The 22,232-nt window shown below is 61.6% G+C and overlaps 2 protein-coding genes across 8 annotated transcripts; both read right to left on the reverse strand.

The window, feature by feature from the left end:
• Positions 1 to 210: 210 nt before the first annotated feature.
• Positions 211 to 15,660, reverse strand: U2AF2 (U2 small nuclear RNA auxiliary factor 2). Of its 2 annotated transcripts, none has more exons than XM_054588313.1 (12): positions 15,489 to 15,660; positions 11,649 to 11,784; positions 10,879 to 10,923; positions 10,516 to 10,619; positions 10,111 to 10,262; positions 8,817 to 8,933; positions 8,523 to 8,661; positions 3,579 to 3,658; positions 3,365 to 3,487; positions 3,007 to 3,105; positions 2,576 to 2,824; positions 211 to 885 (listed from the first exon to the last, which is right to left on the reverse strand). In XM_054588313.1, exons 1-12 carry the CDS (start codon positions 15,535 to 15,537, stop codon positions 751 to 753), a joined length of 1,428 nt encoding a protein of 475 aa, XP_054444288.1. In that variant the 5' UTR covers positions 15,538 to 15,660; the 3' UTR covers positions 211 to 750. The 2 variants fall into 2 exon arrangements, with proteins under 2 accessions (XP_054444288.1, XP_054444289.1); XM_054588314.1 differs by having other exon boundaries at positions 214 to 885; positions 3,019 to 3,105.
• A 1,482-nt stretch (positions 15,661 to 17,142) lies between these two features.
• On the reverse strand, positions 17,143 to 22,203 carry CCDC106 (coiled-coil domain containing 106). 6 transcript variants are annotated; one of them, XM_054588319.1, is made up of 6 exons: positions 22,184 to 22,203; positions 20,031 to 20,106; positions 19,782 to 19,889; positions 19,510 to 19,686; positions 18,488 to 18,700; positions 17,143 to 17,961 (listed from the first exon to the last, which is right to left on the reverse strand). In XM_054588319.1, the coding sequence occupies exons 2-6, from the start codon at positions 20,059 to 20,061 to the stop codon at positions 17,645 to 17,647; spliced, it is 846 nt and encodes a 281-aa protein (XP_054444294.1). In that variant the 5' UTR covers positions 20,062 to 20,106; positions 22,184 to 22,203; the 3' UTR covers positions 17,143 to 17,644. The 6 variants fall into 6 exon arrangements, with proteins under 6 accessions (XP_054444294.1, XP_054444293.1, XP_054444290.1 ...); XM_054588318.1 differs by lacking the exon at positions 22,184 to 22,203 and adding an exon at positions 20,798 to 20,944; XM_054588315.1 differs by lacking the exon at positions 22,184 to 22,203 and adding an exon at positions 20,690 to 20,944.
• Positions 22,204 to 22,232: the final 29 nt, after the last annotated feature.

Here is a 22,232-nt window from a genome sequence, read left to right on the forward strand (position 1 = left end):
TCCTCTCCAAGGCCACGCCCCAAGCCCGGCCCGAAAAGGCCGTGGCCGCCCCTGAAACTGGCTAAGGGCACCAGGGTGACCGTGGCGGGGCCAGCCGGGCTCCTTGGAGCAGAGGCGTTGACTGGGACCAAGGGGATCCCACACACCAGACAGAGCAGCTCCACCAAGTATAATACAACAAAATGTTTAATGAGCAAATTCGTCTTAGCAAATATGAAACCGCCACAGAGAGGAAGAGGGGGGCAGGGGCTATGGGGGCCAGGGGAGACTAGAGGAAAGAACCAACTACGTTAAGAAACCGAGGGAAAGGCTAGAGGCCAAAGGGCAGGAGCTGCGGTCCTGGAAAGAGGGCAGGGCAAAGGGCCGGACAACAAAATTCAAAATAGTTTGGCCATAAAATATAAACACGCTATGTTTCTACGGTGGGGAAGGGAGGAGAAATGGGGTATCAGGGCCGAGAGGCTGTTTTGGGGAGGGGCTGTGGGGTCCCACCCCGCCCTGCTGTGCACCCCTCCCCGACCCCGACCCCTTCCCTCTGTGTCTGCGGGTATGTGTCTGTGTGGGCCGTGTGCACACTTCCCCATCCCCTCCCCACCCAATCCCCACCCCCCACCCTTAATTGCTGCCATTCCAGTTGCTGCCGGCTGTCATTCGGCTGTCACTCCTCTGCCCATCGTCTTCGGAGGGGGAAAAGGAAGGGGTGGGAGGGGGAGAAGCCCCCAGCCCGGCCCCTGCCTGCCCCCGCCGCCTCTACCAGAAGTCCCGGCGGTGGTAAGAGTCGGGGTCACAGTATTTTGTGACAACCACTCTGTTGGCGAACTTGCGACCCGTCAGGCCTTGCATGGCTTTCTGGCAGTCAAACACAGAGGTGAACTCCACGAAGATCTGCAGAACAGGAGGTGGGGTATGAGGCCCGGTTGGCCCCTCTGACCCCAACCAGACAGCATCCACCCCCACCCCAAACTCCAGGAGTGAGAGGGAGGGGCGAAGAGGCTCACTGCAGGTCTGTGGACATTTACCCGTCATCCAGACCCCCAGGATCAAAGAACAGGAGAGCAGGGGGCAGAGGTGTGCAGAGGCATGGCGAGCGAGATAAAGAGCAGAGAAGCAAGCTCCCCTGGGGACCGGGACACTTGTGTTGCCGCCTCCGTACCCGGTGGCCCCCAGCCACCCCAGGGGCAGATACCGGGCAATTCCAGAATGCCCCAATGGCTGCAACAACAAAAACGGCTTGCAAAAAAGTGGGGAAGGGCTAATGCAGAACCGATAAATTATAAGCAAGTTTACAACCAAGATGCACGATTCCTGGTTTGGACCCTGAAACCAACCGTAGAGGACGTTTTTGTGACAATAACGGAAGCCGAAACACGGACTGGGTAGGTATTAAGGATAATTTTGTTAACAATGGTATTGTAGTTTTTAAAAAGTTATGTTTCAAGCAGTTCTCAACCAGGGCAAACACGTCCCCAGGTAACACAGGACAGTATGTGGAGCCAGTTTTCGCTGTCACAAAGCCGGCGGGGGGCGGCCGCGGGGGTGGGGGGGTGGGGGGCGTGTGTGTTGCTCCTGGCATTTGGTGAGAGGAGACTGGGCACGGGGCTAAGCATCTAACTACGCACAGCACAGACCCCAAAACAAGAGCTACCAGGCCCAAAACAGCAGTAGCTGGGACACTACTGTAGACAAATACACCTAGGTGTCTCAGGTGAAACACACCTGCTTTAAATTACTTCAGCAGAAAAAGAGGGTGGGATGGAAAGCTGAATATAGAATTTACCAGTGACAAGCATTGGTAGCTTGGAGCTACACTCTCAGGTACTGCCACATGCACTATAACACGGCCTCAATACTGTATCACCGTATCACTGACACTTCCTCTCTATTTTTATGTTTTAAAAGAATGGAAATCAAGTTTAAAAACAAAACACTGAATGAAACTACTCAACCCCTCACTAACCCAAGTACACCAAGCACGCTCCTTCCCCAGCGACTCTGCGCCCCCTGCCCAGGACGCCACTGCCTGCTTAATGCCATCTCTTGACCTTGACCATCCCATGTGAAAACAGTACCCACGGCCTGCTCTGTGCCCCCACACAGGCCGTTACCATGGTGAGTGGAAGGCTGAACCAAGTCGCGTGTGCACCCTGCCTCCCAGGGCACAGTGCCAGAGGCAACATGGCTCGGTGGCTTGGCGATCAGGCTGCCCAGAATCTGAGGCCTGACCATGCGGCCCGTGTCCTCTGACGAAGGGGCCCAAGGAGGTGCTCTGACAGGTCAGGGGTTACACAGGTGAGCTTCTAGCAGGGATGTGTGGCAGGGCACCTGGCACCGGGAAGGTTAAGTGGGTTTGTGATCGTTGTAACTATTTTTAGATCTTTTCCCCACTCCAGACAAGACCAAACCACACAAGGTCACATAACAGCCAATTTCTGAACCAAAATTCTGAGCCACCGCAGCACTGCACCCCTGCCGCCCCGCACAGGCTCTGGTCCCTGGAAGGCCACAGCGGCGGGCGGGATGTGTGTATGAGGGCTGCAGCAGGGGAGGGGCCTGCGGGAGACACCCACGCACGCACCTTCCCACAGCCGGGCACCTCGACGCCATCCACGGGCCGGGGGATCTCGATGGACTTGACCAGCCCGTACTTGCTGCACTCGTCCCTCACGTCCTCCACAATCTCCTCATACTCCTCGTCGTCCAGCAGCTCCTCGGGCAGCACCATGTTCATGAGGCACAGGACCTCCGTCGGGTGGCCGCCCATCTGCACCTGGGAGCTCATCAGGCCCGGCACTTGCAGGGTCACGGGGGTCTGGTTGATGGTGCTCTGTGGGGCAAACGGGCAGGGACGTCACGGGTTGCCCTCCCTCAAGTGCCGTCCCAGGAACACCGAGCCCTGCCCTGGACGCCCTGGACGCCCAGGAAAGCCGAGGGCAGAGCCGAGGAGGACATGCCCCACCCCACCCTTTCCCGCCCCCAAGTCCCCCTAGCCAATGGAAGATGACGTGCCGGGGGGCTCACCAGCGTGGCATTCTTGGCGCCCACACTCGCCCTCTGGACCAGCAGTTTCTTGTCCCCCAGCTGCATCCCATTCAGCCCCGCAATGGCCTGTGTTTGGAGGAGGGGTGGGGGGTGCAGGGAAGAGGTGCAGGGTCAGGGGCCAGAAGCCCACCACCTCCCCCCAATACCACAGAGCCAGGCATTGGTGGGAAGAGGGGACGGCAAAGGGCTGAGAGCTTGGAAAGCCGCAGGCAGGGCCCCCGAGGCTGGCCAGCCTCCTCCCGCCCATCCCAAAAAGGGAAGGCCTCAGCAAGAACAGAGCGGGGTGCAGGCGCAAGGGTGGATTCGGCAGGGGCCCGGGGCTCACCTGATCTGTGACGTTGATGTCCACGTACTCACAGAAGGCGTAGCCCTTGGAGAGCCCAGTGGCACTGTCCTTGACCAGGTTGAAGGCCTTCAGAGGCCCAAATGATGTCAGCAGCTCTTTTACCTGCAGGGCCAGCCACCATGCCATCAAGGTTTACTTGGGCAAAGCCAGCGGTGAGGGTGGGGCAGGAGGGGTGGGGTGACAAGGGGCCTACCTGGTCATCATTCAGGTAGTTGGGCAGGCCCCCGATGAACAGCTTGTGGGCAGAGTCTGGGACCACAGTGGACACAACTCCTGAGGGGAGAAGAAAGGGACGGACTTGGATGCCCACCAAGAGGTTGTCACCGAACCCTGGGGGAGTGCAGGGAGAGGCCCGCCTTCCTCCCGGCCCGGTGACGACTGACAGAGAAAACACCACGTCTCCCCCGCCTGCCCGGCCTCCCCAGCTACCTGGGCCTCCCCGTGACAAGACACCTCGGCACAGCAGCACAGCCCTGCCCGGGGGCCGCAGAGGCCCGCCCCCAGGCCCCCAGGCCCCACCCTGCTGCCTGCAGCTACGCAACCTCCCCCAGCTGGCAAGGGGGCTTCCTCACCCTCAGCCCCTTCCTGGCCGCCCGTTGCTTAAACGGGACCTCCGGGCTGCCCTCAGGGCTCCTGCACGCGCTGCCACCAGGCAGCCCCCAGTTGCACTCTGACCTCAGCCAAGTGTGACGCCGGAGTCCGCTGTGTCCCTGAGGTGGCCGGCTTACTCAGCAGAGTCGCCCTGGCACCCAGTGAGGACTGACACAGCGGGGCCACGCTGCCTGAGGGGGTTGGGTGACCACCGTGTGTCCGCCCCAACCCCTTCCTGTGCACTGAACTCCGGGCTCAAAGACGAGTGCCGACAGACAGCCGGCCCCACACCCCACGGGCTTCCTTGCCAACATGCCACTTCGTTCCCGTGAGGCACAAGGAGACCCCACGCCCTGTCTGGACAGAGCCACCGCCCACCCAGCCTGACCCGCTCCTGCCCGCGCCCCCTTCTGCAGTCCCACACCAAACGGCTGCCCACCTTCTGCCAACCCCGGGGACAGGTGAGCCTGGGAGGGACCGCGCCCGGACGTGGAGTCCCCGCACCCCCGGGAGGGCGCCGTCCTCCCGCCGGCCCCCAGCGCACACGTCGCCCTGCAGAAGGGCTGGCGCTAACCCAGCCACTGCAAGCACCACAACCGAGCCCCACCAACCACGAGACCCTCCAGTCCAAGGCGAGGAGCAGAAGCACCCTGGGAGCACGGGCCTTGGACCGGGCAGTCCCCACAGGCCAGGCACCTAGGTCACACACAGTCCACGCCTCAGTGCTCTCCAAAGCCCTACCTGCAGTACGACGGGGGGAAACCAAGGCACCCAGAGGCAGTGCTAGCCTGAGGTCCCACAGGCGGGAAGAAGTGGTCTCCAGGGTGAGTGGCCTTCACTCACCCCACTCCACAGCCAACTCAGGGCTTTCCAGGGGGCTCCCACTGCCCCCTTCCCGACAGCAGACGAAAGCAGAGGCGACGTCAACCCGGCAGGTGAGTGGCAGGGCTCGGAAAGCCCAGCGGCCAGGCCCAGGCTGGGATGCGCTGTGCCACACATCGCAGGGAAGCGGAGGTCGAGGGCACCCGAGACAAGCTCCCTGGGTTCAGGCCAGGGGCGCAGCACCAAGTGAGGCCTGCTGCGCCTCGTGGGGAGCACACGGCGCCGACCACAGGACGGGTGGGTGAGACAGTCTGCTCAGCGCGTCCTTCGCACAGGGCCCAAGGGCAGGCCCAGAGGACTGGCCCTGGGAGCAGCTGGTGCCGCGGCCACTGCACATCCTTCGTGGGCACTGGTCTCTGAACCTCCGACCTCTGACATAAGGACCAAGCCCCCAAACATGCCCATGTGGGCTGCTCCCTGCTCCGCACATCTGCTCTCAACCACTGCCCCCGTAAAGGCCACCCTGGACCCCAGCCACCATGCAGCCTTGCCTGTGCCCAAAGTGTCACCTCTGCACCGCTGGACCTCCTGGCATGGAACACCCTGTCGAGGGAGGAAGTGGGTGGAGCCCGCAGGTAGGAGCCTCCTGAGACAGAGCCGGACCCTGAACCTTGGGGCGAGCCTGGCTCCAGGCAGGTGCTCAGGGCCAAGCTGAATTCACTAACTCAAAGGTCGCTGTGCCTCCTGGCGTCCACACCCAGCTCTGGCCTCCTGGCCCCTATCTTGCCTCACAGACTCTGCGAGGACCCGCGTCAGCGCTGGCCGGACAAACCGGGCCTCAGCGGGAGCGCGTTCGCGGCGTCAGCGCCATGAGGACGCGTATCTGCGTTCCAGTCCGTGCCCTTCTGCCACGATGAGGAAGCTGACTCGCAGGTTCCTGAATTTTTCCCAACCAAGAACGGCTAAATTCTATAAAAAGCTTTCCCCTCTACTCATCACAGTGACGGGCTCTCTGTGGGGAAGGGAAAATAAACCACTGGCTTTACTCGGGACGCTTCGCCTGCAGGCAGAGCCCTGCTTCCCGCCGCCCCTGCCGGCCCCGCAACGGGCCCGCAGCGCCAATGCCCACACCGCCCAGGCAGAGCGCCATCATGAGCACCGTGCCGCTCAGCTCGGTGATGGCCACGTCTAGGCGTGGGCTTGGGACCAAAGGAAGATGACCTATGTCAGCTGTCCCACACCATGTCTCCGTCCACACAGGACACAGGGCACAGGCAGGTGACAGCGCACGGAACCTGCAGAGCCCCGCCCCACCTTGCGCGAGTTAGCAGTGCCCAAGCCTTGCTTCCCTCCCGCGAGCTGGGACCACAGCGTCCGCACAGTGGACACCAGGTGGCGTGCCCAGTCCCTGCTTGGCGTGGCCATTGCAGCACGAGCAGCATAAACCGCGGCAACAAGCGGGCATGGCTGAGTGCCAACGAACAGTCCACAGACAGGCAGGGTCCTGCCCTGGCTGGTGTGGCTCAGCCAGCTGGCGTGTCATCCTGTGAACCACAGGTCACGGGTTCAACTCCCGGGCTGCAGGTTTGATCCCTGGTCAGAGCACATATGATCCCCACATGTGCAAGGCAACTAATCAATGCATCTTTCTCACATTGACGTTTCTCTCTCCCCTTCTCCAAGTATGTCCTCAGATGAGGATTTAAAAAAGAAAACCCAAAAAACATTTAGCCCTGAATAATGTGGCTCAGCGGATTGAGTATCGGCCTGCAAACCAAAAGGTCGCCGGTTCGATTCCCAGTCAGGGCACAGGCCTGGGTTGTGGCCCAGGTGCACAGTAGGGGAAGTGCAAGAGGCAGCCAAACATCGATGTTTCTCTCCTTCTCTTTCTCCCTCCTTCTCTTTCTCCCTCCCTTCTCTCTCTAATAAAGTATTTAAAAATAAGTAAATAAATAATAAATAGAATTTCAGGGGCGGGGGGAGATCTAAAAAGCAGGCGGGGTCCACATGGCCCGAGATAGTCACTGACCAACGCTTACCCTATAGGACTGTCAGGAAGACCAACGAGAGACCCCGAGCCCACCTAGAACAGTGCCTGACAGCAGCGTCACTGGGGGCGGGGGGCGCGGGGGAGTGGGGCGGCAGGGGCTCCTCACATAACTGAAGTAAGCTGGGTGCACAGGACTTCCTGGGGACGGCACAAAGGACGTTGCAGCTGGTCGACGTGTGACCCAGGGAGCTGGCACCACAGACGTATGGCGTGTGGAAACTCCTCCTGCCGCATGCTCGGAGAGGGTCGGTGTGCATTACACCTTGGTTTCTCGAAGAGTTAAGAGGTGCATGGATTTACCCCCTTTTTTTGTGGGGACAGCACCAGAGACAAGCTGGTGCCCAGGCACGGTCGCAAGATGCTGCCCTCTCTGGAACCCTAGGTCCCCGCCACTTTGCAAAAGGAAGAGCTGACTCAGTTTCTGACAGGTGTTCCCCAGGTGAAGAACTCCACGTTCCCAAGGCTTAAGGGCCTGGCGGACCCCCGCCCAGAGCACAGCAGTGCTCGCCCCGCCTCAGCAGCACCCACCGCAGGGGCCCAAGGCCCCTGCTCCCCGAGCAGCCTCAGCGGCACAGGCTCCTGCCTGCCCCAGGGCTCCCCACACAGGGCCTCCCACAGGCCTGGACCCTAACTCACAGCCCATGTGTCAACCACAGGGCTCAAGGCCAGCCCGCTGCCTAGTTCCAGAGGCCTGCAGGCTGTCTGAAAAGTTACTTAAGGCATGTGAACGTCGCCCGGGGACCTAGGTGTCCCTGTGCATAAACAGGAGGATAGACAGGACGGAGCTCCTGCGGCTGCTCCACGGGGTGACTGCAGGGCCGTTTCCCGGGGCCACGTGGCCGGAGAAGCCCCAGAATGTCTACTATCTGGCCCTCAACAGACAAAAGGGTGCCGACCCCAGGCCCGCTGTGATTTACCAGCCAGGGATGGATGACAGCAGACACCCTGGTGGGCAGAGCCCAGAGTCCCGGAGTCCATGGGGACAGAGACAAAAACGAGGAACCACCAGGTGTCAGGCCCCAGGACCCACACAGGGAGCTTCACCTGAAAGCGAGGAACCAGTTCAAACTGGCCCAATCCTGTTTCAAACAAGCTACCAAGTTGTTTTTTTAAGTCACGTGCATCTCATAGGCAAAGCAAGCGCAGAGAGAACTCTGACCCCCAGAGACACCCGGAACCAGAGACGGGACACGATGGAGCTCGGTCACCGTGAGAACCCTTTCCGAAGGCCTGCTGCGCAGGAAGGGCCGGTGCTGAGGCCCCCCAGCCAAAGCGCCGCCCGCCCCGCCATTCCATCCCACCCAAACCCCAGCAGGGAGGCGGATCTGAGCCCTGGCTGCTGCCCTCCCGCCAGCGGACCTCGCAATGCGTCCTTTCCTCCTCTCCGAAGCCAAGGCTGAGGAGCGGTGCCCGTGGGCAGCGGGCCCGCACACCAAATGCACAGCTGACCTGCACACGCACTTACACTGTTCCCCCCGGGGCCCCTGGCTTCCCACAGCACCTGGGCTCTCCGGTCCTGGCTCGGCCACTTACAAGCGGTGCGTCCTCAAACAGACCGTTCACCCTCTCTGGCCCCAGATGCCACCTCCATCCAGCGAGGTTGGGCGAACCAGAGCAGAAGACACATCCAGCACACCCGCACGGCTTCCCCAGGTGGGACAGGCCCCCACTCACCAGGCACGTAGACGGACGGGTTCTCCGACATGCCAGGCAGGGGCTGGTAGTCGTGGGGCCTGCGGATCTTCAGCGACTGGCCCTGGAAGATGATGCCATCGAAGGCCATGGCCTGGGTGGTCTCGTCCACTGAGCGGAACTAAAAGAAAGAGAACGGGCGGTGAGGGGTTGGGCTGCAGGCCAGCCTGGCCCCTGGGGGCTTTGGGACGGCAGGAGGCCCCATGACAATGAGGCTACTGCACCGGTGCCGACGCCGGGGTAGCACGCCGCCTGACCCCGCAGGTGCCCGCTCACCTCCAAGAAGGCAAAGTTCTTGTCCTGGTTAATCTGCACAGCCAGGACGGGGTTGCCAGGGGCCTGCGTCAGCCCCCCGAGGCGCATCTGGGCGTTGAAGAAGTCCATCATGGCCTCCTGCAGAGGGGACAGGAGACGGGGAGGGCGGGGAGGGGCGGAGAGAGGAGGGGAAGGGTGAGAGAGGGAGACACGGAGGGTGTGGGGGCGAGGGGCAGGGTCAGGGAGGGAAGAGGTTGGGGGAGGGACCAGTAGAATAGGGTGGGAGTAGAGGTCAATAGCCGGGAAAGCAGAAGAGAAACAAGAAAGAACAGGGAGGGGGCGGCAGAGGCGGCCAAGGGCCAGGAGGTGTGGGGCGAGCCCCAGGGACCCAACGGGGAGAGGAGAAAGGCAGTTCGAGGAAAAACGCAGGAAATGACAAGCACAGGGACAGGAACAAAAACACAAAGAGAAAACAAGGAGACAGGCCACGTAAGAAAAAGCAGCAGCCAGTGGGCAACAGGGACGACGACAGGAGTAGGAAAGCGGCAGCACGCAGGACAGAGGGACGGAGGAGGGGAGAGAGGACAGAGAGGGGTGGGGGCGGGGGGAGGGGAAAGGGGAGGAGAGAAGAGTGATGTGGAGGGATCTGGCCCTGGAGTCGGGGGCTGGTTCATCAAATGTAGCAAAGTGCAGGTTGAGAAAGTCAGAATGGACCTTACTTGCCTTCGCCGACGGTAGCAAACTTTTTGTTGCTACGAGGGATCTCAGCCCCACAATATTTCACTTTAAAGAGAAATGGAAACAACTCTTTGATCTCGGGATTCTCAGGGGTGGCACGGGAAGGGGTGGGGAGGGGGGAGAGGAGCGTGGGGAAGGTGGGGAGGTCAGGGCCATCAATAATAATAGAGCAGCGACGGGAGGCTGCGGGAGAGGATGGGACAGGCGGCAGAGAGCAGAGGCGTGTCAGAAACCGCGGGGCGTGCGTCTGTGTGTGTGTGTATGTCGAGTCTCCCTCTCTGTCTCTCTCCACACGGATTCGGATGCGTGCACTCGTGGTTCGTAGGTAAGTTATGTGTGTGCTTGATCCCTGGGTTTGAGGAGGTTGGGGAGGGGAGACGGGAGAGGATAGAGGAGGGAGGGAGGGCCACCCCCAGCCCGGCCCCTGGCTGGCTCAACTCCATCGTCCGTCTGGGAGGGGGCCGGGGGGTCTTGCAGGAGCAGAGTCTGACCCGTGCAGGTGGGGGAGGGAACGAAGGGAAGGGGAGGAACAGGGGGAGGGGGAGGGGAGGGGCAGGGCGAGGGGGGAGGGCAGTACCTCAGTGATGCCGAAAGGGATGTTGCCCACGTAGAGGCGCCGGGCCTGCCTAGTCATCTGGCTCCCGACCACGGGCACCGGCGTCGGGGTCACAGCCAGGCCATCCGGGGTCATGGTGGGAAGGAGGGCGGTAGCTGGGATCTGACCCGCAGCTTCAAGAAGGGCAGAAAGGATGAGCGGGGCTCAAGACAACCCTGGGCCTCTGCTCCTCAACCGACCCCAACCCCCATGGCCTCCGCCCCGGGGAGGAGGGTCCCCGATGGCCCCGCCGCAGGCCTGGTCCCCACTGTACCACAGGGGCTCCCAAAGGGCAGAGACCCGAACACCCAGGGCGCAGACCTCGCCCCCTCCCCAAGAACGGGGGCCGCCTCCTCGGGCACCCCGCGCTCGCGCTGCAGAGCCCACCTTGCATGGCCTTGTACTGCATGGGAGTGATGTGCTCAAAGCCGGGCGGCGGCACGTCCCAGTATTTGCGGACCTTCTTCTTCTTCTCATGGCGGGGGGAGCGACTGGTGAGGGCGGAGGGGAGAGCGGGCAGGGCCGCCTCAGTGCAGCCCATGGTGGGCCTGCCAGCCCCCCAGGCTCCCCACCAGTAGCTCCGCTCTCTCCAGGAGGGAGAGGGTCTGGGTTGGGCTGCGCCCAGGCCTGGGGATGGGCCAGTTTCAAGGCAGGTGCTCGGGCCAGGGCTGGACGGGGCTGGGCAGGTGCACAGGGACGGGAGGGGAAGGGGTGGACGTCAGGGTGGAAGGGGCAGGAAGAGAAGCTCACATCAATCCACCGTGCTCCTCTTTAGCGCCTCTGGTCAAAGGTTTGCTGGGGGCGGGAGGGAAAGGTATGGGGAGGGGTGACTGGGGACCCTTGTCTTCCCCACACACCCCCCCCCAGGGCAGAGCGCCCCAGGGCTGGGGCAGGGCCGAGGTGAACAAGCGCAAGCAGGCCCCCTCGGCCCTGCCGTTCCCCCCAAACCCCCACGCCAGGAAAGAGGAAGTGAGGTCAGGAGGAAGGACCGGACAGACCACTTTCTAGTTGGAGAAACTGAGTTGGAAGGAGGCAGGACTTGACCTACCCCCCCACCCAAAGGGGCAGAGAGAACGGAAGTGCACCTAGGGAGGGAAGAGGCATTAGAGAGCCGACCAACAAGGCCCCAAGCCAGAAGGTGGCCCAGGGGGAGATGCTGGGCCTCTGAGGTCTCCGCCATCCCAGGAGGCAGAGCACAGCTACCGGGCTGCCCCAGGAGGTCAGAAAGAGGGCGGCGAGGAGAGGGGCCCTAGTGTCAGGGGAGGCGTGGGGGCAGCCCCTCACGGAGGATGCGACAGAGTCAGCTCTCGTCTCCACCCTCGCCTCCAAGATTAAGACCCTGCTGTCCCTACAAACCCACCAGGAACTGCAGGAAACCCCGAAACAGGAAAGATGGAAGTCCAGACACACAAGCCACATATCCCACCCCGATAGAGAGCAGCCAGAGGCCACGACACCCCACGGCCCCCGCCCGGGCTGGCCCACCCCATCCACCTAGCCGGGGGTCCCTGGCTTGGTACCTTCGCCGCCGCCTGTCCCGGGAGGCGCTCCGCTGGTCCCGGTTGCGCCTATCCCGGCTCCGACTCCGGCGCTTGCGGTCCCGGCTGCGGGAGCGGCTGTGGCTGCGCTTCCGGTGGCGGTTCTCCTTGTCTCGCTCTGGGCAAGGTGGGGGAGGATGAGCTGAGGTAGGACGGCCCAGCCCACCCACACACTGGGGGCCATGCCCCAGCCCCAGGAAGGCCACCCCCAAGGGGACAGGATCTGATGGAGGAGGGGAGACAGCAGGCTGCCTGGGTCCACAAGCCAGTCCAGGGACCCTGGGGGACCCTGGGGACGGGAGCTGGTTACCTGAGGGGACAGGGCCTGGAGATGCCCCCGGGGTGTAAGATACCTGAGGCTGCTCAGGAGGAGCTGGGGAGCCAGAGAAGACAGAGGAGGCTGGCTCCTGGTCCCCCTCCAGGGCTGAGGGGCCTGACCCCAGGGTCGTCCCTGAGAGGGGCAGGGCTAGAGGCTGGGGAACCAAGAGACCCAATGATGTTTTCCTGAAGGGACCTGCGGCCCCTCAGGAAAGACGTCCTCAATCACCAGATGCACCCACAGCCCCACCATCGGGCCCGGGGTGAGGCCCCAACCCGGACGCCCTCCCCAAGGTCCCTCCTTCTGCCCCACGCAGACGTGACGCCCAAACCACCCCATTCTGCCTCAAAGCCAAGTCCATAGCGCTCAAGGGACCAGGCTGCTTTCTCCAAAGGCCCAGGGGGCAGCACAGGGCTCTGCCCTCCCAGCAAGGCCACAGAAACCTCTGCTCCCTACAGACTTCTCGGCCTCGGAGAAGGTGCAGACTGAGCTGGGAGTGCAGGGAGTTCGAGCACAGCGCTCCACCTGAGTTCCTGGGTTCAGGGACACTGATTCCTCAGCTACCCAGCAGGCCCCTGCCCATGGGCTCATACGCTTCACCATGCTCCTGGGGACAGGTGGGCGCAAGAGGCAGTAAGAAAAGGGTCTCAAAGTGAACGTCAGCCTCATCCACACTGTTGTTTTATTTTCCTGAAATAATTACAGTAACCATAAACTTTTTATAGATGCACCTCAACTCCAGTCACTAAAACTCATAAAAATATGCACCTAAGACAGGAAAAAGACACAGAAGCAAACACCAGGATGCTTTGTAAATCCAAAAGCTGTGCTAAATATCTCACTTGCACTTAATCCTCACTACTGCTTTGGGGAAATGCTCACTTGCACTTAATCCTCACTACTGCTTTGGGAGCTCACAGAACAGAGCAACTGAAGCACGCGGCACTCATGCGTCTGGCCCAGAGGCCAAAAAGCAAGGAAGTGCATAAGCCTGAATGTGAACTCTGCCACGTCAGCGAGGTCGGTTAAGCAGCAGGCCACACTCCAGAACTCAGGCAGAACACTCCAGGGTCTGGATGGAACCACTAACAACAAACAACAGTGGGATTACGTCCTTGGAGGCGAAAAAATAAAGATGGGAAGCTCCAGGCGAGGGTCAAATGGACAGCCAGGCAAGCACAAAGGAGCTCTGGCTCTGCCAAGCAGGCGCCCCCTGGTCTCTCCCGCCGAGGCTCCCAAACACGCAGGAGGCAGTGCTCCCTGCTGGGTGTCGGGCGCAGGCTGGGCAATCAATTCCCTGGAGATACAGGTGCACTAGGTGGGGCAGAGTCAGGAGCGGCTGGCGTGCAGACAAAGACCCACAGAGCGCCTAAGGGGTGACCCGCAGGCAGCGTCCCCTGAAGCGGCATCCCCCTGCCCCACGCCAATCCTCAACACAGACGGAGCACCGCATGTTCAAAACGCCGTGGCCTGCCACACTGTGGGAACAGCGCCAACCCGGGGGACGGGGGAGAACTGAGGGCTGCGTACAGAGGCAGCACGTGGCCAAGAGCCTCCAGGAAGGGCTCACCCAGCTCTGCAGGCAGCCGACACAGTGGAGTGGGCCCCACAGCCAGCCAGAGCCCGGCAGGGCCCCTCTCCTGCTTACCAACCAGGTGAAACCAGCAGCAACTAACCCTTCAGAGCTCGGTTTTCTCTCCTCCAAATGAGGGTCACTTCCACCCCCCACCCACAGTGTAAGGTGCGAAGACTCGGCAGCAGGATGTTTGTAAAGCACCTTCCTCACCTGTGCCACCACCTCGGAGTGAGTGAGCTTAAGACCTGCCTCTATTCCCCTCAGCATGACATTACTATGCTAGGAGTGATTTCACAATAAAAAAAATACTACCTAAGAGGCACCCGGTGTATGCCACCCCATAGGGCACATGCTTTGCCCACATCACCCCATTTTAATCTCAGCTCTGCTTCTGACCAGGCCTGGGAAAGTTTTTAAACTTTCTGAGCCTGTTTCCTCCTTTGCAAAAGGAAGAAAGTCATTTCAGCCTCATGGGGCAGTTGCCAGGGTCCACTTAGAAGACCTGTGCAAAGAGCTCAGCACAGTGCCTGGCACTGGCAGGCACTCGGTCTAACTGTAACTCTCGTTACTACCAGCATTATCAACTCCAGAAATCCCCTGATGAGAAAAGGCAGGCCAATTCCCACATGAAAATAAACAGACACAAAAATATTAAGGTAACACAGGTAAGCAACAAAGCAGCTATGTGAACCCAGGTAGCTCTACCTCATGCACAAAAAGATGGCCCGGGCACTCGGCAAACAGGCCTTCTCCCCACCAGGCGCTGCCCCCTCATCCAGCCACCGCGTCCCCAACTCCGACCTGGGTTCGAGAGAGAACTCTGGCGCCCCTCATTACGCCCTTCAAACACACGGGCAATGGAGGCCTCAAGCCCTCCCCATCCTCCCTAGTTCTAAGTTTCTTCGCCCCCAAACTAAAATACCGAGACAAGAGTAAATTTTTAAACGTCTAACGGCTCTCCCAAGCCCAAAATTCTCGGAGTCTCTAAGCTGATGGGCACCCGCACGGCCCCTGTGGGGAGCCCTTGCTGCCCACCCTTCTCTACGGTACCCAGCTGGACCAGGGCCCCTAATCTTTCACAGACTCCGTCTTCCCATCTCTACGTCGAGATAATTTTCGCGTCTAAGGACTCCAAGCTTGGGATCGGACAAGACGTGGAGCTTGTCTCTAGCGGCGGAAAAGTGGGGGACAGGCTCCCCATTGCCATCATCGCCGCTGCTGCCATCGCCCGTGTGTATGCAGAACGTACGCGCGGGGCAGGGTCACCCGAAGAACACACTGAGCGCCCCTTTCATGAATGATCCCACGTCATATGCGGTGACCCAAGGTCCCTCAGGACCAAAAAGGGCCTCCGCGCGCGCGAGTCCGCAGGACACGGCGCACGTGGCGGCCGCGGGAGGGCTCGGCCACGCGACAGCCGTACCCACGCCCACGTGAAGTGGGGGGTGCTCGCAACCGCCATTTTGGAACAAAGGGGGCGTGGAGACCCGGGCCGCGGACCCGGCCGGAAGCGGAAGTGCCTAAGCAGCGGGAGAAAAAGAGGGATGGCGGGACCCGATATACGCCTATACATAAATATATGTGTAGATATATTCTTCCCAGGTTAATAATAAGAGTTCGCGAGGGGACACGCAGCGGGCCCTACCGGGCCCTTTCTGCCGCGCCGCCTCCGCCAAGGACCAAGGAGGTGGGGAAGCAGAACGAAGCACGGCGCGCATGCGTGCCGGCCCGCGCCTGCCGCCCCCTCCCCTCCCGCGCGCAGAGGCACGCCAGGCGGTCACGTGAGCGAGGCGCGCGCCGCGAGACGGTGGGGGAGGGCGGCCGCGCGGCCCCGAGAGGAGGGGAAGCGAGGGGGAAAATGGCGGGGGGCCACGGAGGAAAGCCAGGAGCCGCCCCGCTCGCCGCCCCGAGTCCCCGGCGTCCTCACCTTGTTTATTCTCGTTGAGCTGCCGCTCGAACTCGTCGAAGTCCGACATGCTGAGGCGGCCGCGTAGGGCCCTGTGCAGCTCTCACCTCGCCTTGCCGCCCGCCCGCTCCGGCCGCTTCGGCTACTTCCGCCGCTCGCTTCGGCTACTTCCGGCCGCCTCCGGCGCGCCACCGCCCCCTGTCTAATAGAGCACGGGCCGCCCGCCCCGCCCCGGCTCCGCCCCTCTCCCCTCCCGCCCGCCCGCGAGGTGCCCCTTCCCCAGAGCCTGGTCCCGAAGCACGTCAGCTATTTCCGGACCGCAGAGGAAGGAGTCGGGCGCAGTGGCACTGGCTTATTCCGAAAACACCCGAAGCGAGGGCTTTGCCGGGTTCCCAGGTTGTCGTAACTTTTCGGAAACAAGCTCTTCAACGTTCGGGTGTTTCCGTAGGTCCTCGCCTTCCTCTGCGCCCCGCGGCAACGCCGCCAAGGGTTCTGTTTCTTCCGACGATTCAAACTGTCCGTCTTTGGCCGCTCCTCAGGGGTTCCCCGCTTCTATTCCACCGGCCCTGCCCGAAAAACCAGCTACTTCCGACAAGCCTAACCGTCCCGGGATTCAAGCACTTCCCGAAGGTTTCTGGAGCTCGCCGTCGGGACCAGCCAGAGATTAAGCTCGAATCCAAGCTTCGGCTCTGTCCGGAGATTCCACTCGCTCACTCCTTCCCTCTCGCAACTTCGGCTCCTTCCGCCCCAGCTTCGGGAAGGACTCGCTCACGGAGAAGCCTTCGGCTTTTTCCGTCGCTGCTTCGGCTCCTTCCGGCGTCGGGAACCGAAAAGGGAGGGAGGACGGAGACGAGGTGGGTCAAGGGACGGGACACGGGAAGAGGGGCGGGGGTCCTGGCTCCCACCTGATTCTCCCGGTGGGAAGAGTGGAGAAAAAGGACCGATCTCGCGGAAGGCCTAAGAAGGTTGCGCGAGACAAAAGCAGCCAGCGGAATGAAGGGTGCGCGCGGCCGCTGCGGAGGTTGGCAGCGCGGCTATGTGCGCCTGCGCAGGGTGGAAGCGTTGGGGCGCGAGATGGCCTCTTGCGCCTGCGTAGAGGTTGGTGTGCGGCGAGGCTTCTCAGTGTTAGGGGAAGAGGACGGGTTCTAGAGCGCCCAGTGCGCGTGCGCTAGCGAAACTGTCCCTTCCTCCAACCAAAGTACTGAATTCCTGATGGTTAAGCAAGACCACCGTTTTCTGGTTGCCTTAGCAACCGCGTAAGCGCTCCTCTTTCCTCCCGCCGCGCAAGCGCATCAGGCAGCGTAGATGTCACTTCCAGGAGACCGAAAGTTTCGCATTACCGCCTCCTGGCGGGCGGGCGGGCGGAAGCTGCCCGGCTACTCCCTATTTTCCCGGTGGCCTCCTCCGCTGTAGGTCATTGAATCCCCCTCCTGCTGCCGCGCCTCGTGTCCAAACAGCGCAGCGGGTAGTGTTCACGCCTCTTTTCCAGAGCTCTGCCCCTGAGAGTTTCCGGGATACAGCTTCTTCTCCCCCTCCCTCCGGGGAGCTAATTACAACCTGTCTCCCCAACCTCCTCGTTTCCCGCCTGACCGCCCGCTCCCTGGAGCCTTTCAAGGTCCCGCCACCGTCGCCGTGGCAACGGCCACCCCCTTCCCAGGAAGAGGCTGGGGCCTAGTTTATTCCAAATTTTATCATTTTTAATTTAAATTCTCTGAATAATTAATTCTCTGTCTCACATGGACTTGGGGGAGGTCCAGAATGCGGGTCCTCGGGACCGGGGGCAGAGACCGGGTATGTACAGCGCCCCCGCCACGCAGAGTCCCGCTCTTTTCCCAGGAGGAAAGGCCCAGTGAGGGCAGGAGGGGCGCCAGTGTTTACCAGGCCCCTGGGAGCCTGGTTAAGTGAGACCCTCCCAACCGTGGGAATGGGGAAAGTGCTGGGAAAGTGGGAAGGAAGGAGGGCAGAACTATTGTATATACACGGCACCTTGGGGCGGGAGCGGGCGTCTGCAGGATGGGGAGAAGAGAGGCACGCCCAGAAGCACGCCGCCCACCCCCAGGCCCTGGCGAGGAGCACCCCACTCGTGCACACGCTCGCCGCCTGCCAGGCGGGGCAGAGGAAGGGAGGGGAGTGGAGCAGGGGGCCAGAGGGCCTGTTCCGGGCCAGGTAGGGCAGGATCACCGCTTGAAGCGGTAGGTGATGGGAAGCAGCAGCTTGCTCTTCTTGAGGGCCTGCACCTTCTTGAGGGTCTCGTCGTCCAGGGCCAGGAAACAGCGGCGGGAGTACTCGAGCAGACGCTCCTTGGAGGGGTCAAACTCGCCCACCTCCGCCAGCTTCTCCGGGGCGACGATGAGCAGCTCCGCTATGGGCGTGGTCAGCGCCACCGTGTTGCGGTCCACGCGGTGGTGCTCGAAGGCCCTCGACATGCTCTTCAGCTTTTGGAAGGTGCCCAGGATTTTCTTGTAGCGGCAGAGGACACCGTCTGCGTCCTTCACTGCAGGGCCAAGTGGGGGAGGGGAGAATAGAGAGACAATCATGAAGCGGGCAGCAGAGAGGCATGGGGCATAAGTGGGACAAACGGGATGCAGACATGGGGACAAGAGACAGACGGTAGGCAAGGGCCCACCAGAGCGAAGGAACGGAGGGGGAAGATACGCGCGAGAAGCCCAGCACAGGGACGGCCAATAAAATGGGAAAGGAAAAGCAGATGAAAAGAGTGCAGCTGGAAGAATTAGAGACTGAACTTGGAGCGGGAAAATCGGAGGAAGGCCGCAGGAGAGGATGAGGAGGGAAAAGGAACTACAACAGGTCAGAGGGCAGAGTTCCCAGCAGGCCCGAGCCATCGCCCTTTGTTACTGAGGCGCAGGCAGCTTGGGGAGGGCGGACCAAAATGTAAAAACTAAACCGAGACCAGACTTGGAGGCTGGGAGCCACCAGGAGGTCTGATCAGTTACAGATGGTGAGGGCAGGTGACACAGCAAGTACCCACCCGGACCCCTTTCATTGCACCTTCCCCTCACCCCGCTGCCTCTCCCGGGCCTTGGGCTTCCCGAAGCGCCTGCGGCCAGCGCCTCCCTTCTGCTTCTGCCTCTTCCTCTCCAAGTTACTGCCTTCTTCAGACACCCCGCTGAGCGAGGAGGCAGCCGACTCGGGGTCCGAGGCCTCGCCTGCAGCCCCACCCCGGCTGTCGCCCTCAGCTCGCCGGGGCCCGGGCTTCACCCGGCAGTGGTCCTCTGGAGGGGGTGGGGAGAAAGAAACACACATGAACTGCGGGGACATGAGGGAAGAGGAAAGAGGTCTGTCTGCAAAGTGGGGACAGCTGTCATATCATACAGGTCCCCGTGAGAGACCAGAAATGCTGTAGAGATGCTGAGGTCCCTACCTAGATGGCTGAATGCAGGCCAATCAGCTGGGACTTTGGAACAGAAGTGGTGGGTGGGGCTTGGTGAGGACACTCATCTGACTCCTCAACTTCGTGGCAAAAGGTCTGGGGGGGCGTCCAACACTGAACTGGGGACCTTGAAAAAGTCTAACTGGGGTTCCCACAGTGGAGGAGGGTTTTTTTTCCTTCGGACCTAGTTGGACCTCCAGAATAGTGCACTCGGGACATCTGGAGGTGGTTCCAGGGCCCAGGGGTCCCCAGTAAATACCCATCTGGGAAAAAAGTGGGCCACTTGGCCCACTTTTTGGTGGAATTCACAGAGGAATGTGGGGGTTTGGAAGGGAATGGGGCGGTGGGGGATGCTGAGCACCAAGGGATGGAGCATGCAGGTGGGGTTCACCAAAGCACCGCGAAAGATTTGGCAAAGGAAAGCCCTGACTCACTGGGGAAGGAACAGGGCACAGGGTCCTGCTGAGCAGCAGAGGCAGGAGGGAAGCTGGGCTTGGGTTCCGGGAGAGGCCATGGGACTAGGCAGAAGGTAAGACTGCCCGGCCCCCACTGGGCCACCAAAGCACCAGTGTGCGGATGAGAAAGGCTGGAGCTGGGTGCCGGGGCCCAGGAGTGGGTCAGGGAGGGGACTGGCTCGCCGGGCACCCTCACCAGCATCCATGCGCGCAGAAGAGATGAACTTGTCTAGCTGACACCGCAAGAAGTCCCTCTCCTCCTCCAGGTCCTCGATGCGCTTCTGCAGCCAGGAGTTCCTCTCCAGGGCCATGTGCAGCTGGGCCCTGACGCCATTCATCAGGGCCACGGTTGGGGAGGCAGCCTCCGGAGGCTCTAGGGCAGCCCAGGGCCCCGGTCACACCCAGGCCTCAAGGGCTCTGCACCCCAGCTGACGCAAGAGCCTCCATGCCCCCCCGCCCCCAGCTCACCGTCGAAGTTTCCCCGAGAGGGACTCAGGCTGTAAAAAAGCTGTGGGTCTAGGTGGGGCGTCTCCTCGAAGGGAATAGAAATCTCGAAGGCTTCATCGTCCTTCTTCACTAGAGAGATGAGATGAAGCAGGGGGTCAACCCAGGGAACTCCTCTCGTCCCTGGGACCAGCCTCAACCCTGGGGAGGAAAGGGCAGGGACGGCAGAATAGCGGTGGGACCAAAGGTGGGGCAGGGTCCCAGCATCCTCACGTGTCCTCCTCCGGCTGTTTCGGTCACTCATGGCGCGGCCTCCCGCGGACCCCAGCAGCTGAGCACCTCAGAAGCACTGGACAGAAAGAGCAGCCACAGATGGGAGGACATCCCAAGAGGTGGGGCACAGACTCCTCAGGACTGGGGGGGCGGGGGGCGGGGGGGAGTGCTGAAGACAGGGCTTCTGGGTCTGATGGGAGGACACTTTGGGGGTCCAAACTCCTGGCCTGCTGCACAGATACCCAGGGACGAAGAAGCGGGTCCCGGTGGTATCCCGGCCAGAATGAGTCACTTCGGCGCCAAAAGGATGCGAGAGGGGTATGGGGAGCCTGCCCTAACTTCCAGGCTTGGGGTGGGGGTCCAGCCCACGCGCGGCGCCTCCCCCACCCATGGGCACCCACACGCCTCCCCCGCACTCGCGTGAGCGAGCATGACCCCTTCCCCGCGGTGGGAGGCTGGGCGCGTGCGCACTGCGGGGGAAGGTCACGCGTGGGTTGCGCCCCCCCGCCCCCGCCCTTTGTCCTACGGGTGGGAGGGGGAGCGAAGGTAGCGACGGGTCCTAGCGGGGTGTACGCCAGGCCGTGGGTGTAGGTTAGGCCGCCCCCATGCCATTCGCAGGTGCCCGAGGTCGGACGGGCCGGGGCCCCGCGCTCACCCACCCGCGAGCGGAATCCGACCCGGGAACCGACCGCTGCGGCGGCGCCCATGCCCGGCGCAGGGGAGCGTCTGCAAAGCGTCGCGGGGAGCGGAGGGAAGTGCCCACCCACCGGCGGGCGGGCCGTCAGGGACGGCGAGTCAAGGGGCGGCGGGGCGGACAGGGATGCTCCCCTGGTCTTCGGGTCAGCATGCTTCCTCCGGTAGCCCCGGCCCCAGGTGAGGCCCGCTATGTGCGGCGGAGGCCGGGGCCGCACTTGCGCGATGGCCCCTTGCAGCCCGCCCTCCCTCCCCCACCCGCGAAGCCCGAGCAGGGAACGTCTTGAAATTCCCAATTCCTGGAGAGCCGGTGGCTCCAGGGGTCCCCCGAGTGGCTGGTTGCGCACCAAGTCGGGCCCGGAAGGAGGCGAGGTGGGGGGCGTGTAGGGGACGGCCAGGAAAGTTAAAGCACGGGGAGGGTCCCCTTAAATGATCCCCTGAGATCCACGGTTCCCAGGATCTTGAGGGAGTGAGTTACCCCTCCCTGAAAATAGGGGCCTACCCCATCACCAGCCCACGAGCGTGTTTAAGGACTGGCTTTGGTACATTCAGACCACGATCCCGGTCCCGGCCGCTGCTTCTTCCCAGCCTCAGTTTATTCGCCTGTAAAGTGGGGAGGGTGCAATGACGTGACACACCCACGCCCAGCGCCTGGCCATAGAGTTCCATTTCGTGTCTCTGGAGGCCTCGCAGCGGGAGGCTGCATGCCCTGGGACTTTTGCCAGCGCTCATGCGGGCACCGCTTGAACCCCGCAGCGTCGGGGCCTAGATGTCTGCAGTACTGAGAGCTGGGACCACACTCTGACCCGCTCTCGTGACACATGACTGGCAGCACAGGTCAAAACGTCCGAGGGGAGGCACCTGCCCTAGATAGTTGTTTTTCATACTACAGGTTCATGGGCGGAGAGTTCAGTGTGACAGGATGGAATCGGCAATATAAAAAAATCATAGATCAAAAAAATATATCAGAGTGACCGGCACAGGGAAAAGGTGACTTGTTATTTCACATATATTTGGTATATCCATACACTGGGTTGCCATATAAAATGTGTTTCTTACAACGAAGCGTGGCTTTAAAAAAGTTTAAAAACACACTGCCTAGAAGACACAGGTCCTGAGGAACCAAGGGAGGACTAGCTAGCCCTGTCCCTAGCCAGGCAAGCTAAGGCCCACCAGGCCAGGCACTTACCAAGTCTCCCTGCTAGGCAGCCAGCAGGTGAGCCAAGCCACTGTTCTCGAAAAGATGCCTCAAGTGCTGGAAGAGGAAAACGGGTTTATTGGCTGTCTGCGCTCAGGCCCTGGCTGGAACTGAGAGGCAGGTCTGGAGCCCCTGCCCCCCGACACCGGCATGGAGGCCCTGGGAAGACGATGCAGGTTCCTGATGGCACCCAACCATATTTTTGGGCCAGAGAACTTCCACACCCAGCAGTCTCCCCCATACCCCCCAGTCAGGGCTCAACCTGGAATAATTCTGATATCGCTGAGGCTAGAGGACTCCACTTTGTGAAT

This window comes from Pteronotus mesoamericanus, unplaced genomic scaffold, assembly GCF_021234165.1.
Source record: "Pteronotus mesoamericanus isolate MK-2021 breed Mesoamerican mustached bat unplaced genomic scaffold, CSHL_Meso_final scaffold_128, whole genome shotgun sequence".
In the NCBI taxonomy this organism is placed as follows: domain Eukaryota; kingdom Metazoa; phylum Chordata; class Mammalia; order Chiroptera; family Mormoopidae; genus Pteronotus; species Pteronotus mesoamericanus.